Source organism: Lactuca saligna, chromosome 8 (genome assembly GCF_052625555.1).
Source record: "Lactuca saligna cultivar CGN05327 chromosome 8, ASM5262555v1, whole genome shotgun sequence".
NCBI classification, from domain to species: Eukaryota; Viridiplantae; Streptophyta; class Magnoliopsida; order Asterales; family Asteraceae; genus Lactuca; species Lactuca saligna.
Genome location: NC_136424.1, coordinates 263,193,277 through 263,207,535, shown reverse-complemented (window position 1 = coordinate 263,207,535; position 14,259 = coordinate 263,193,277). Strand labels below are relative to the sequence as shown.

At 35.6% G+C, this 14,259-nt stretch overlaps 2 protein-coding genes and 1 pseudogene across 2 annotated transcripts; 2 read left to right on the top strand and 1 right to left on the bottom strand.

Annotated features, from left to right (window-relative positions):
• The first annotated feature begins 282 nt into the window (after positions 1 to 282).
• Positions 283 to 942, top strand: LOC145010641 (F-box/kelch-repeat protein At3g06240-like). Its single transcript, XM_078969159.1, has one exon. It carries the CDS (start codon positions 283 to 285, stop codon positions 940 to 942), a length of 660 nt encoding a protein of 219 aa, XP_078825285.1.
• Positions 943 to 2,881: 1,939 nt separating this feature from the next.
• LOC145008058 (receptor-like protein EIX2) lies at positions 2,882 to 6,283 on the top strand. Its single transcript, XM_078966682.1, has one exon. It carries the CDS (start codon positions 2,939 to 2,941, stop codon positions 6,128 to 6,130), a length of 3,192 nt encoding a protein of 1,063 aa, XP_078822808.1. The 5' UTR covers positions 2,882 to 2,938; the 3' UTR covers positions 6,131 to 6,283.
• Positions 6,284 to 9,307: 3,024 nt separating this feature from the next.
• On the bottom strand, positions 9,308 to 12,968 carry LOC145010640 (putative alpha-mannosidase At5g13980; annotated as a pseudogene).
• Positions 12,969 to 14,259: the final 1,291 nt, after the last annotated feature.

The window sequence follows — 14,259 nt, the reverse complement described above, 5'->3', positions numbered from 1 at the left end:
GTTAATACCCAATTTGAAAGCAGTAGTTACACTGTCATCGGATCTGTGAATGGCTTAATATGCTTTTACTACAAATCATACAATGATGATTATCTCATTCATATTTGGAACCCTTCTGTGTCCGCTGTGTTAACTCTCCCCCCATCTTCAGCGTCCACCCCTATATCAAAAAAAATCTATTTAAGATTTGGATTTGATCCCAAAACCGATGATTACAAAGTTGTTAAGTTTACAAGCCTTTTCCAACCATCCAACGAGGTAGCGAAAGGTGAGGTTTATAGCATGAGAAAGAGTTCCTGGGAGTTGATAAGTCAAAGGCTTCCGCCGTATGTCATTTCCAATCAAAACAAAGTTGATGTAGATGACATTGACAGCTATCTTCATTGGCTTTCTTATATTGATAAGGAGATGAACGCATGTATAATAGTCCCATTTGATTTGGGTGCAGAGACATTTTGTGAGATCCCTCTTCCAGATTCTACACTAGATAACACTCGTTGGTATAATGTTGTAGGAGTTTTGTTTGGAAAACTTTGTGTGATGTCAAGAGGCAAAGGTGGTAAATGTGAGGTGTGGGTGATGGAGGAGTATAGGGTAGCAGCATCATGGGTGAAACGCCATGTCTTTTCTCATTTGAGTGGTGGTATAATCCCATATGGAATCACATTACACAATGAGTTTCTTCTTATAGTTGATGGTGGTTTTTGTTTGTATGATCCAATTTCAGCCAAAAATAAAACCTTTGAGATTAAGGGTAGAATACACATTACTAAAGTTGTGGAGTATATTGACAGTCTTGTTTGGGTAGCACCTGCCGAGCATGCGCTGTCAAAAGGGCATCTCTCGGTTTCTAATTGGAAAATGTATCGGTTATTAAAAGGACTACAAAAGGCAACAAAGGGCATCTCTCAATTTTTATTTTGCAAAGGCATCAATTGTTAAAAGGGGTACAAAAGGCGACACATGAGCTTTACTACTATGTGTATATATATATATATATATATATATATATATATATTGTTATTAGTAACTAGTCTGCATTGCTGTGTTGGTGACTGGATTGTCATCTTTGGTTCCATACATTTCCAAAATTTCTATTGTCTGTTTCTGTTATGTAACAAGGATATTTTCCACCAATACATTTTCCCTTAACTTAGTAGTTGGTCAAAACCAGTAATTTTCAAATATAATTTTTGGTTTTTCTATCTTATGACTTGAAGTGTTTTGTGGGTTTTATGGTTTGATGCCATGGTTAATCCAACTATAGCTTGGGCTGGTTGCCTGAGAAATCTGGTTGTAAGCTATGGTTACAAGAAAAAAAGTGGGTGGATCTGTAGATTCGATATTTCGAGATTTTAATGCATTAGGTCGTATAATATGTTGAAATGTTGAACGTTTTATGATGAGCTTGTTTCAAATAAGGGAAGTAGAATAAAGGATAAATTAATGCATAATGTCTATGAGACCCCTTATACCCTTCTCTTGAATGGTGAAAGAAATTATAGAGGCGAGAGTGGACAAAGGAGTATGGGGTTGCTGAATTATTCCATTTGGATTTGCATTACACAATAAGTTTATGTTTGAAACATATAAAAGTCTGTCTAGCTTTGTATGATCCAGTTGCAAAAGTTAAATTATTCAACTTTTTCAGCATCTGTCGTGTATGGTGACAGTTTTGTTTAGGTTGCACCCACTAAGAATGTATCAGCTTTTTTAGCATCCATTGGAAAGTGAATGTTCAAAAGGAGCAAACGATATTATAATTGCACATTTGTTACTATGCTAACATGAATTGAGGATTAAGCTCTTAGTTTCTAAATCACACACAGTGTTTGCTGCCTTTCTTACTCTGTTTGACTACGAAACCAGGCCTGTTTTTGTATTTGATTTGATTGTTAATTTATGTGAGTTTTTGGTTGATTTTGATTTTTTTTAGAATTGTCTTTCTTTTTGTTTGTTCATCTGTTAGATATGAGGTATTCTAAGAAGGGTAAAAACAGATGAATTTCTTTTTTCTTTCATGAAAGGATGATTTCACCAAACTAATCAGGAACAATATTTATAGCTGATGTGGAGTGTCTCAGAGTTTTCTTATTAAACCACAACCTAACATCTTCTTAACTACTGCAGAGCTTTAAGTTAAAGAGTTACGGCTGAACGAAGAACTAAAATGTGAGGACGCAAAAGTCTCACATTTAAAAAAAAAATTTAGCACAAATGTGCAGCTCTAAATAAGATCAAATTTATAGAAAAATGAAAGTAAATTACAGTAATAGTCCATGTGGTTTAAAAAACATTCCAAGTTCGATCTTTTTTTGAAATATTCCCTATATCGTCCCTAAATTTGCATTTTGTTATAATTCATAAATACTTTCTTTAACTATGGTCTTTCACTTTGTTTAACCCTAAGAGCAAGGAAGAATTTGTTCCACCTCTCAAATCCCAGTTTTAATGTCCCTGCTGAAGTCTTCATAGTCTGTACAAGATCAGCATCTACCGATACCCCACCTTCAGCAATTTCTTTCACTTTTCACTACAATCATCACATACACCTCCTGCATTAATAAGAAAAATATTGAAAATACATCTAGTTTGTTAATTATTTATAAAAATATTATAAATTAGCTTTGATTTCATGAGAATATAAATGCTTGTTTGTCATATTCAATTCACATTCTGTAAAATGCTGTGTCCACATGATACTAAGGAATACAATTCTGTAATTGACTTGGGCATAAACCAGTTATTTTGATCAAGAGAAAAAACAAAAATAGCCTAGGACCACAAAAGAATACAATTCTGTCATGGACTTCCAAGTCTTCCATGGCTTTATAAATCAACCAGTTCCTTCAACATAGCAACCATCACTACTTCTTAACAACTCATCTTCCAACTTTACTTTGTTTTTCCCAGTCTCTAAACTGTGTTAGGGTTGACAATGGGGAATGCGAGGGGTTTGGGGCACCTTCTGATTTTTTTATGTGCGTTCTTGTTTGCAGGAGGTACATATACTTGTTTGGGTGATGGAAATACGAGTGTCATTTGCTCTGAGCAAGAGCGACTTGCTCTTCTCAAGTTTAAAGACAGTGTCAGAGATCCTTCTGGAATGTTGTCATCATGGGTGGGCAATGACTGTTGCATGTGGAAAGGAATTTACTGTGAGGAAACTGTCCAAAGCCTTCATCTTGGAGGCTGCTTCTTAAGTGGTAATGCAGTGAACTCTTCTTTGGTAGAGTTGAGGCATCTCAAACACTTGGAATTGAGTGGGAATGTTTTTGAAGGAAGTCAGATCCCAAAGTTCATTGGATCCTTGAAGCAGCTGACCTACCTTAACCTCTCTGGTTTTGAAGGTATTATTCCTCCTCACATTGGCAATCTTTCTAATTTAAAGGTTCTTGATATCAGTCGGAATGAAGGAAGGCTGATGGCAGATGACATGGCATGGGCTTCTGGCCTATCGTCACTTGAGCATCTCGACTTGAGTTCAGTAGATCTTCACGGAGCACAAAACATTGACACGCTGTTTTACATGCTTCCTTTGTTAAAAGAGTTAAGTTTGTCTGATTGTGGACTCTCAGATGCTGACCTTGGTCTTTTTGTTAATTCGAGTAGAATACTTCCCAACATCAGACACTTGGATCTTGGTCACAATCATTTCCAAGGTCCACTCCCTGGTTTTCTTCAAAACATGTCATCCCTAACATTCCTTGATCTTTCATACTTTGATCTTAGTTTGGCATGGAATTTTGCAAACTTGCTAAGCATGATCCCTTCTCTATCTGAGCTTCATTTGTCAGGTTGCAGGCTCGATAAGACTCAACTTTCTTCCCCTCATCTTAATCTCAGTACACTTTCCAACATTCGACACCTGGTTCTCAGTGAAAACTCAATTGAAGGTGTATTCCCATCTGTTTTCACAAACATGACTTCCCTAAGAGTCCTTGACCTCTCAAGAAACATGTTGAATTCATCGGTTCCTATTATTCCTAACCTTCTAGATCTTGATCTTTCCGTTAACCGGTTTAAGCAGATTGGGGATGTTGGAATATGGAAACAGTGTCACGTGAATCGATTGCATGCATCAGATAATTATTTTGAAATAGAAATGAACGACTCTCCAAAAAATGATTCAGAATGCTCCCAATATGCCTTGGAATGGTTGGATTTGCGCAGGTGTTCAATTGGTAGTATTCCAGAACAACTTGGAAGACTGACCAATTTAAGATGGATAGATCTATCTCTCAGCAAATTGACAGGCCCAATTCCCGAATCTCTTGGAAAATTAAGATCTTTAGAAGTATTAGATCTATCTCTTAACCAGTTAACTGGTCCCCTTCCTGTCCTCCTCGGGAATATTTCCGAACTTGACCTTTCTTTTAATCAATTGAATGGTTCAATTCCAGAATCCTTTGGAAATCTGGCAGCTTTAACGTATATGGATCTAAGTTCCAATCAGTTAACGGGCCCCATCCCAGCATCTCTAGGAAGACTTGTCTCATTACATTCAGTTTCAGTGTCTTCAAATTTGTTAAATGGGACTATTCCGATTTCAATTGGGCAACTTGGTAAACTTCATTCTCTAGATTTCTCTAATAATTCTTTAGAAGGAATAGTTTCTGAAGCTCATTTTAACCTTTCAATGTTGAAGTACTTGGATACTTCTTCTAACACCAAGCTGACATTCAATGTTTCACACAAGTGGATACCTCCATTTCAACTGTTGTTTCTTCGACTTAGTTCTTGCAACATCGCGAATGGATTTCCACATTGGCTTCGAAGTCAAAGGAACCTTTATGAGTTGGCATTGTCCAATGCTTCGATTTCTGGGCTGCTGCCCAGATGGTTGCGGACGATGCCCGTTATTCCTTCCTTAGATCTCTCTCACAACAAACTCAACGGACCTTTGACAAACCTTCCTTATGGGTATGTTCCATCATTATCTCTGGAATGTAACATTTTCAATGATTCAATTCTAAGGAAAAGTTTGGATTTTCTTGATGTTTCTAGAAATAGGTTAACCGGTAAAATTCCCAAGTGTCTTGAGAGTTTGCAAAGGTTGTATAATATACTTGGCTCAAATAATCAGGTGGCTGGTGTCATACCAAGTTTTAAAGCTCTTAATTTATTTCGTCGGTTAAAATTGAATGACAATAACTTTGTTGGTGAACTTCCTCGAGAATTGGGGAATTTACGAGGCTTGAGGATATTAGATTTGGGTGGTAATAAATTGTCTGGCAACATACCAGAATTGGTCATAGAAGATCTTAAAAGTTTGGTAGTTTTGAGGTTACACAAAAATAACTTCACTGGAAGAATTCCCCGGTCATTGTGCAAAGCTTCAAATCTACAAATTTTGGATGTCGCAAATAACAACTTAAAGGGACACATCCCTCGTTGTCTAGGAGAGCTGAATGCCATGGTTAATAATAGTGGATTTCAGCAGATTGCTGGCTCTGTCAACGATTATGAGAATGTGGATCAGGTCATGAAGGGTGTTGATCTTGAGTACACAAGAACTTGGGATATGGTGTATAACATGGACCTTTCAAGCAATCAACTTGTTGGAGAAATACCTGTTGAGCTAACTACACTTTTCATGTTGGTGGGTCTCAATTTATCGCATAATCATCTCAGTGGGTTCATTCCAGACAACATTGGAAACATGTCAGCATTAAATTCTCTTGATTTATCTGGAAATGAGTTGATTGGGTTGATCCCTCCAAGCATGGCAGCTTTGACCTTTTTGAGCTATTTGAATTTGTCACACAACCACCTGTCCGGACTAATTCCAACGGGAAATCAATTGCAGACCTTGACTGATCCATCAGTATATGAAGGTAACAAAGATCTATGTGGACCTCCATTGCCTAAGACTTGCCCAAATTACAAAGATTTAACAACAACCAAGAAGAATTTAGAAGCAGGTGATGAGAAGACCAATGTATGGTTGTTTTATGTGGACATAATTTGTGGATTTACAGTAGGGTTTTGGGGTGTAATTGGAGTTTTTCTGTTCAAGAAGCAGTGGAGACAAAAGCTTTTCATGTTTGCTGAGGAAACCATGGAAAAAATATATGCTGTAGTCGTGGTAAGAGTTAACAAGATCAGGAGAGGAAGAGAAGCCACGTAGGTCCTTTGGAATCAATGGTAGCTTTGCTTTGTAATGCCGGTAGATATTGTGCTTAATTTGGATTTTGTTTGTATAGTATCTATGTTGTTCACTTGTTAGAAGGCGTCCATTGTGAAATATTTGGGTAAATTTGGTATTCATACAAGATCAAGTAGTTAGATAATTAGATTGCTATGGAATTGAATTTCTTTAAAACTAGAAAAAAAAAATCAATGAGAATCACACCGTGTGTTATTGATTACTAGAAACGATTACATACGAACTCTATATAAAGAGTTTAATATTTACATTTGAATACCATATACTTATTATAAATGTAACTACATAGTCTAACATTCCCCCACAGGTTGAGGGCGGGGAACAACCTGCAACTTGGATCGTAAAAACTAAAATCTCTGAGTAGATAAAGGCTTTGTAAAGACATCTGCGATCTACGATCTGATCATTTGTAGATATGAACTTGACATGTAGTTGACCTCTTGCTACTTCTTTACGAACAAAGTGGAAATCTACTTCGACATGTTTAGTATGAGCATGGAACACATGATTGATTGATAGATATGTGGCTCCTATATTGTCACACCAAAGAGTAGGAGGAGATGGAATCGATATGCCAAGTTCACACAAGAGGGATTTTAACCAAATTAGTTCCGCAACGGTATCAACAAGGGCTTTGTACTCAGATTCAGTTGAAAACCTTGAAACTGTCTTTTGTTTACGAGCCTTTTGTTTACAAGCAATACAGGAGGCAAGATTAGATCCCAAATATATGGAAAATCCCCCTGTGGATCGTTTGTCTATACCAGACAACCAGCCCAATCAGAGTCAAAGTAAGCCTGAACCGGTGAGGATGCAGAATCTTGCCAAAGAGCATTTGTAAATGCCTATAGTTGTTTACCGGATTGATGAGGAATCAAGAGACCGAGATAGGTTGTGCCTTTTAAGTAACACAAAATACGTTCAACAGTAGCCCAATGATTTTCTGTTGGTGCATGCATGAACTAACAAACTCGGTTCACAGCAAAAGCAATATTCGGGCGTGATAAAGTAGCATACTGCAAAGCACCAACAGTTTGGCATACATTGTTGGATCCGAAAGAGGTGGGCTATCATCAATATGTAAGAGTTTAGAGGAACTCATTGGAGAGCATGCTGGTTTGCAATCACAGAGCCCAGACCGCTGAAGTATCTCGAGGACATATTTTTGTTGAGATACCACAATATTCTTCTTGTCAGGAACAACCTCAATTTGCAAAAAATAGTGAAGAATGAAAAGGGAAGGATCGATTTTGGATCCTGAAAAACCAAGTTGAGTTAGGGTCGTGGATAGGGCCGGCCCAAGCCCAGGGCGAGTCGGGCCATGGCCCAGGGCAACAATTTTTGTGGGGGGCAGCGAGTTAATTGGACCTAACGTTATGTATATTGTTATATTGGGCCTCATTTTATGTGGTTCCATAATCTCACTGTAAAGAGAATGAGGAAACACGATTCATGACTCATAGGTGTCAAAATTAAATTATTCTACTAGAATAAATAAATGCACACCTAATTAGTGCATCAAACGACGAGATGGGAGAAGATGAGGAGACGGGCATGCAAATTGCTATTATTTTCTCATAATTGTTCTTTTAAATTTCTCCTAAATCCTAATTCATTATCCCAATCTGATTCGTGTTCTTTGTTCACCGGTTCTCCTAAATCTTAATTCCTAAGTGCTAAAGTTCTTGAAGAGACTCTTGTTTCTCATATATTTTCGTTCGTGCTTTGTTGTAAGCCCTAATTCAATATTCTCACTACTAGAAAAACAGCCTTTTACGACGCTCATTGCGCGTCGTAAAAGGCTCAGACAACGCGCAAATGCGCGTCAAGGAAGGCCATGTCATAAAGAGAGACGACACGCTTTTGCGCGTCGTCTATAGACGACGCGCATTTACGACGCTCATTTACGACGCGCGTTTACGACACGCAATGCGTATCCAGGAAGCCCTGTCATAACGGAAGATGACACGCATTCGCGTGTCGTTACCTTACGACGCGCGTGTTAATGACACGCAATGCGTATCAAGAAAACACCTGTTAAGAAAGGCCATGTCATAAATGAAGATGACATACATTTTTGCGTATCATAATTTTAAATGTTTAAAAAAATATATTATTTATAGATTTACTTATTTTCAAATTAAATTTGTATTTAATGTTTCATAATAGAAAATAAAATATGGTATACAAAAAATAGAATCCATTGCATAAATTTAATGTCATACTAAAAATAGAATCCATTGTATAAATTTAATGTCATACAAAAAATAGAATCTATAGAAAAAACCAATTAGTCCAACTATAGGCAAATTTCTAGCTTTTAATGCAGTTCCACTTGGTTGATATTCAATTCCATCAACTACCCCTAGCCATAGCAAGCACAGAATCACAGTTGCTAATGTTACAACTCCAAAAGCTGCTCAATAAAACCTCTGGAATTAGTCCTTTTATCTTAGCCAAGGGTATAAAAAGAAAATTACTGAAGGATATAGAAATTAGAACCTGAAATATAAGAGAGTAAACTGAGGTTTCTCAGCCAAACTGTGGAAGCAATCCCTTCTCAGATCTTTAAATGCATCCTAATAGAATACAATGAAGTTACTATTCTAAGATTGCATCATTTACCTTAATCTATGACATTATTAATGTGAAAGAAAAACATTTTTGTTATAAAGAAAAGTCAAAAAGATTTTTTTTGTTGATAAATAACAGTCTATAGGAATCAAAGAGCATACTACACAGAAGGGTGTTGGTTCCTTTTATTGAACACCATGGGATTCACCACTTGTGCCCCAGTAGTGCAACCTATTTTCACATTGGGAGTGAAACCAGGAAAAAATATGTAATCTTCTTATTTGTGACTGTTTTAGGGTTCTAAATCACAGATCTTTAGTTTACAGTCAGAATTAGCAAGAATGTTTTTTTGTTTTAAATCTCAATGAAACACATTTGCTGCACACATGACAAACAATCAAACACAAAAGTATGCATATCTGATGCATATATTTGCACATTCATACAAGTATTTGTAGGTATCAGTCACAATACCACAAGAAAATATATCTTATCAAAAGTATGCCCAATTGATGACATATCAACCATACAAAATTTATCAATTCTAAGGAATTTGAACGTAAATCAGATGAGAAGAAAAAACCTGGAAGAGATTGTTGAGAGAGTATAAGAGGCAAAATTGTAAATTCTGTTTTTCATGAGGCTGTGCAATTGAGCTTTTATCTTCATATAAAGTACAAAAAAAAAGTTAAAAAGATGTTATTTAGTGTGTCAAAGAAACTTGCATGTTGTAGTGTATTACCTTCCTCTTTGCAAATAGTTTCAGTAATTCAACACTTGTCATAACTGAAAGATCTTTGTCCTCTCCAACCTAGAGCCAGAAGAAAAAAATATATAAATATACAAATATAATTTTATCGTGTTTCAAAACACAATTAAATGAATTTATGTAATAATAATAATAATAATAATAATAATAATAATAATAATAATAATAATAATAATAATAATAATAAGAAAGATCAACCACCTCATATAAGTGTGCTAACCGAAGAAGAATTTTTCCATCTTCCAGCTCCTTAATTAAGAAAATAAAGTTTTTTCTCAAGCTTTGTAGGCTATTTTCAAAGATTCTAATGAAGAAGGAGGGCATTTACGTCTTTTTACATGGTTTACCGGGAGTGTTAACAATGCTACGTTATCAGGGAGACTGTAGGAGGAATCCATTCCTGAAAATGTGGACACCTGGAAATTTGTCCCTGTTTTTTCGTCCTGTAAACTATAATAAAATTAATTGATAAGTAACATTTTTTATGGATTTTTAAAGAAACATTTAACACAAAAAATATTCAATCACCTGCTCAGTGAACGCCAAAAGAAGTGGAGAGTATATTTCTTGACCATAGGATCGGCGCCACTTGGCACCCTCTCCAATTTGACTTATAGAAAATACTTACAGTTAATCCTCTACAATCGTTACCAACGCAAACTGTTTCATTAAGCGCCTCTGCAACACCTTTTCCATCATCATAAAGCAATCTCCTAAAAAAGAGATTATTCGTGTTTATATATATTATGGCTGATTTAATTTTTTTGATTGTTGATTTTGATGAAAATGCGAATGGAAAGAATAGACATACCTATGAAGCATTAACTCCAATTTCCCATCAACAATGCTGGATCCACCTACGGATCTATCTACTAAAAACGAGAGCTCACTAGTTTCGTCTTTTAGGTAAATTCCAAGATTGACCTTTAGAAATAACACAAGTTTGTGAAACGTTTCTTTAAAATTTTTCCATTAATGGAGCATTGAATATGAATAGCAAAGGGCATGTTGATTCAAAATGACAGTTATCTTGATAATGGATATTGAAAAAAGAAAACATACAGGATAATAATTTCCAGCAATAGGTTGATTCACTTCAAGATTCCAATCCTCTCTATAGTCTCGAATCTGCCACAAAAAAATATAATTTTGATCACATTTTCTTTAAATACCTACTTAGATGTTTAATGGGAGTAATACCCTTTGAAGAAAATCTCTCCCATTAGAATCTATGTAAAATGTTTTATTGCTCTTCATGGTGGTTGTGATCTGAGTTACAATTTCTTTCCCAACTCCATCATCAAAAGGTTTGGGGCCCACCTGAAAAACTTGAGATTATCAGTAATGAACAACAAATAGACAAGTAAAGAAAATGAACTTACTGTAAATTCCACTTCAGCATGCTCCTTATTCTTGAACACTCTAGTGATCTGGACAGAAGGGTAAAATGGTCATTTCAGACAGTTCAATTAGTCCAACAAGGAAAAAAATGAGTTCATATAGCACTACTTTATCCATTACCTGGTAAATACATGGATTTATTTTCTGATGTACTTCATCATATATTGGCCCATTCAAGACCTTTATGGGAGTCTGTAATTTCAATGAAGAATATTAAAATTTAAATCTGGCTATAAAGTATAAACTATAAGACATATAGATATATCAGAAGAAATTATATAATATATACCTGCTCCTGTGTATCAATAGAATATGTACCATTTGGACGAAAAATATATGCTCCAGATGCCTAAATTAAACAAGTTAGGAGCTCAATTGTTAATATAAAAAACTTGTACCAATAACTGTATTTACAAAATAAAAAAATAAAAATAATAAATGAGATAAGGAAAATAAAGTTACCTGCTCTCCTGTAGTTCCATCAAATCCAGCATAAAAGTTGTATGATTGCTTCACAGAGGCAGTGATCTTTCATAAACCAAAATAACACAGGTTAGTGCACATTAAAAGAATAAATAACAATACTAATAATAATACATAACTTAACTTACTATATTTTATATAACATCAAAAAATAGGTTCATTTTTGCTAATTTGGGTGATAAACTATTTTATTTTCCAATTAGGTCATTAGCAAAAATAAGATAGTTGGTTGCTATATTATACAAAAAAAATGAAAGGTAAATATACATACAGAGCTTCGACTGTTAACATATTGAGAAACATTTCCTTCACTTCCAGAATAGATTAACTTCAAATTTCCTGTTCCTACTTCTATCCCATCTTTTCCTGTTTTAGTATGCTTGTAAAATGCTTCATTTACAGAATTCCATGCTGCAAAAAATAAATTATATCACTAGATAAATTCTATTCAAAATTCGAAAATCAATGTATATTATGTAAAATATTGTTAATTTTATTTTTACCTGGCTTTTTTGTGCTTGAAACGACGTATGTGGTAAATCCCAGAGGTGGAACAGATGCTGTAAATGCAAGTTAATACTTGGAAATTGAGCTTGGTGATTTGCCTGTATATGTAGTGGTGTAGTAGTTTCTAAGGGTAATAGCGTCATTTACTATGGGGAGAAGTTGATACTCTACTTCTTTTCCATTCAAGTCATGCACAGCAATATTCTCGCTCACAACCTGTTAGATATTCACATATAATATGCATAATATATTATTATTGTTATTATTCTCCCAAAAAAGTGATTAAGATGCAACCAAAAGTTCAAAACCTAAAATGATACTCACTGGAAGTCTTATAACATCAGATCTCTTCCACCCTCGGGAATTGTAGACAACAACCACCTACAATATAAAAATCAATATTCCATATTTCCATTTCACATTTATGTAGATATATAGAATATAATAGTTTTTGTTGACTTTCATGAAGAAGATAAAAATATAAAGCATCTCATTACCAATTTTTTGCCAGATGATAGATTCGTTTCAGTTGGAGAGCAATAGCTTATGACAATGATCTTGTAGTTGGCTTTATCTTTGGGGACACCCCACTCTCTGTAAGGTAAATGTCTTCCGTCATTAAGTTGGATTCGAGGTGAAGTAATAGGAGGTCCACCAGGTGATCCACAAACCCTAGGAGGTGGTGGTTTGATTCGTGTATAAATCCATCCTAGAAAAACACCGACCACAGCAATTGCTACCTTTGCAATCATTGCTACATAGAAGAAGAAGAAGAAGAAAACACTGTAAGAACATGTAAGTATGGGATTGAGCTATTCCAAGAAATTTAATTTGGCTATGTTGAATATATTTGATTTTCTGATAGAATTCTAAGTTTTACAGAGGGATGTGGGTTCTGTAACTACAAACATGTTTTTGAACTTTTGATTCCTCTTTCTTATAATTTTTGGAAACTCGTATCAACAACTAATTGCAGATCGGGTTTACAGAAAGGATTAAAATACCTGGAAAAAAGTACAGAGCATGAGAAGGAAACAACCAAGAACGCTTGCTTTCCAACGCCATCATCTTCTTGTGTTGTCACATAATGCTATTAGGGTTTCATCTGCAATTTATTCTTAAACAACTTCTACTTCCTTAAATTTATTCAAATCAAAGTTATTAGGTGTGGGCTATGAGGCAAGAAGAGGCGGTGAGGGGCGGAGATGGTGGAGATGGGTGAGGGGCGGAGATGAACGAGGGGATATGTGAGATAACTGATGGAAACAAGGTAGAAGAGAAGCTCATGAGTAGTTGTAGTAGGTGGAATAATGTAGAGGGGAAGCAGATTCGGGACACAGTCGCCGGTACTGATGAGTCTCAATGGTCGGCGATTAGAGGTGAGCCTGCAGTTGCCAACGAGGTGAGGTGAGAGAGAGCAAGGTAAGGAGACGCTAATCAAGTTGTCGATTACAAAGTGATCGTGTGGAAGGAGTGGTGTGTAGAATCTACATATGAAGGCACTGAAGAAGGCCGATGGCTGAGGAAGACGATGAAAAAGATGCAACGTTGGTGGAGGGTCAACAATGGAAGAGGTTCGACGACCAGGAAAGAGCTCAAAGTGGTGGTCGGAGTGTGAGGGGAGTAGTTAGCGGTCGATGTGGGGAGCCAGGGATGGGAAAGAAGGATCACCGATTAGGGTAAAGAGGGAAGCGAAAGCGGGTTTTTCTAATTTTGGGGTTTTTCTAATTTTGGGGTTTTTCTTTTTCCCGCTTGTAACTAAAGAGCGCGTTTCATTAAAAATTATAAAGCGGCATGTTTAGATGACGCGCACATTTAATAATAAGTGCCCTCCGTGTTTTTTTTTTTTTTTTTTTTTTTCTAACACTAGTTTTACGGCACGCCAAAATATGCGTCTTAAATTCTTAAAATTTCTAGAAAGCTGACATAATTTTTAGGTCACATGGTTTTGTGTATTATAAATCACATCGTGTCATAAATTGCGCGTCGTTAAAGGTCTGTTTTCTAGTAGTGTCTATAGTTTCGTTTGTATTATTGGACATACTTTCTAGTTTCCTTCTACTATTTTTTTCTTGTTTATTTTTGTATTTTAAATATATATCGACGGTTTTACTTGAGAATTTGTATAGCTTTGATTTCAGGGAAGTTTCTCTTTCATTAGTAGTTGAAATGTTGAAAAATCAAGTTTTTTTCCAAGTTGTGTATGTATCTATAGTCTAATTTTTTGTGTGAATATTATAAACTATGATTTTCTTAACAGAAAGAGACAATTGAGGATTCTGTTGAATGTAGAGTTAGTTTACTAGTTTAATTTCTTATCAGACTTTACCTTTTGGTTGTGTTCGGATCCGATATT

Bases quoted from the DNA above. Each gene is read 5' to 3' on its own strand.
- LOC145010641 (XM_078969159.1), top strand. From the start codon at position 283: ATGAGAAAGAGTTCCTGGGAGTTGATAAGTCAAAGGCTTCCGCCGTAT.
- LOC145008058 (XM_078966682.1), top strand. From the start codon at position 2,939: ATGGGGAATGCGAGGGGTTTGGGGCACCTTCTGATTTTTTTATGTGCG.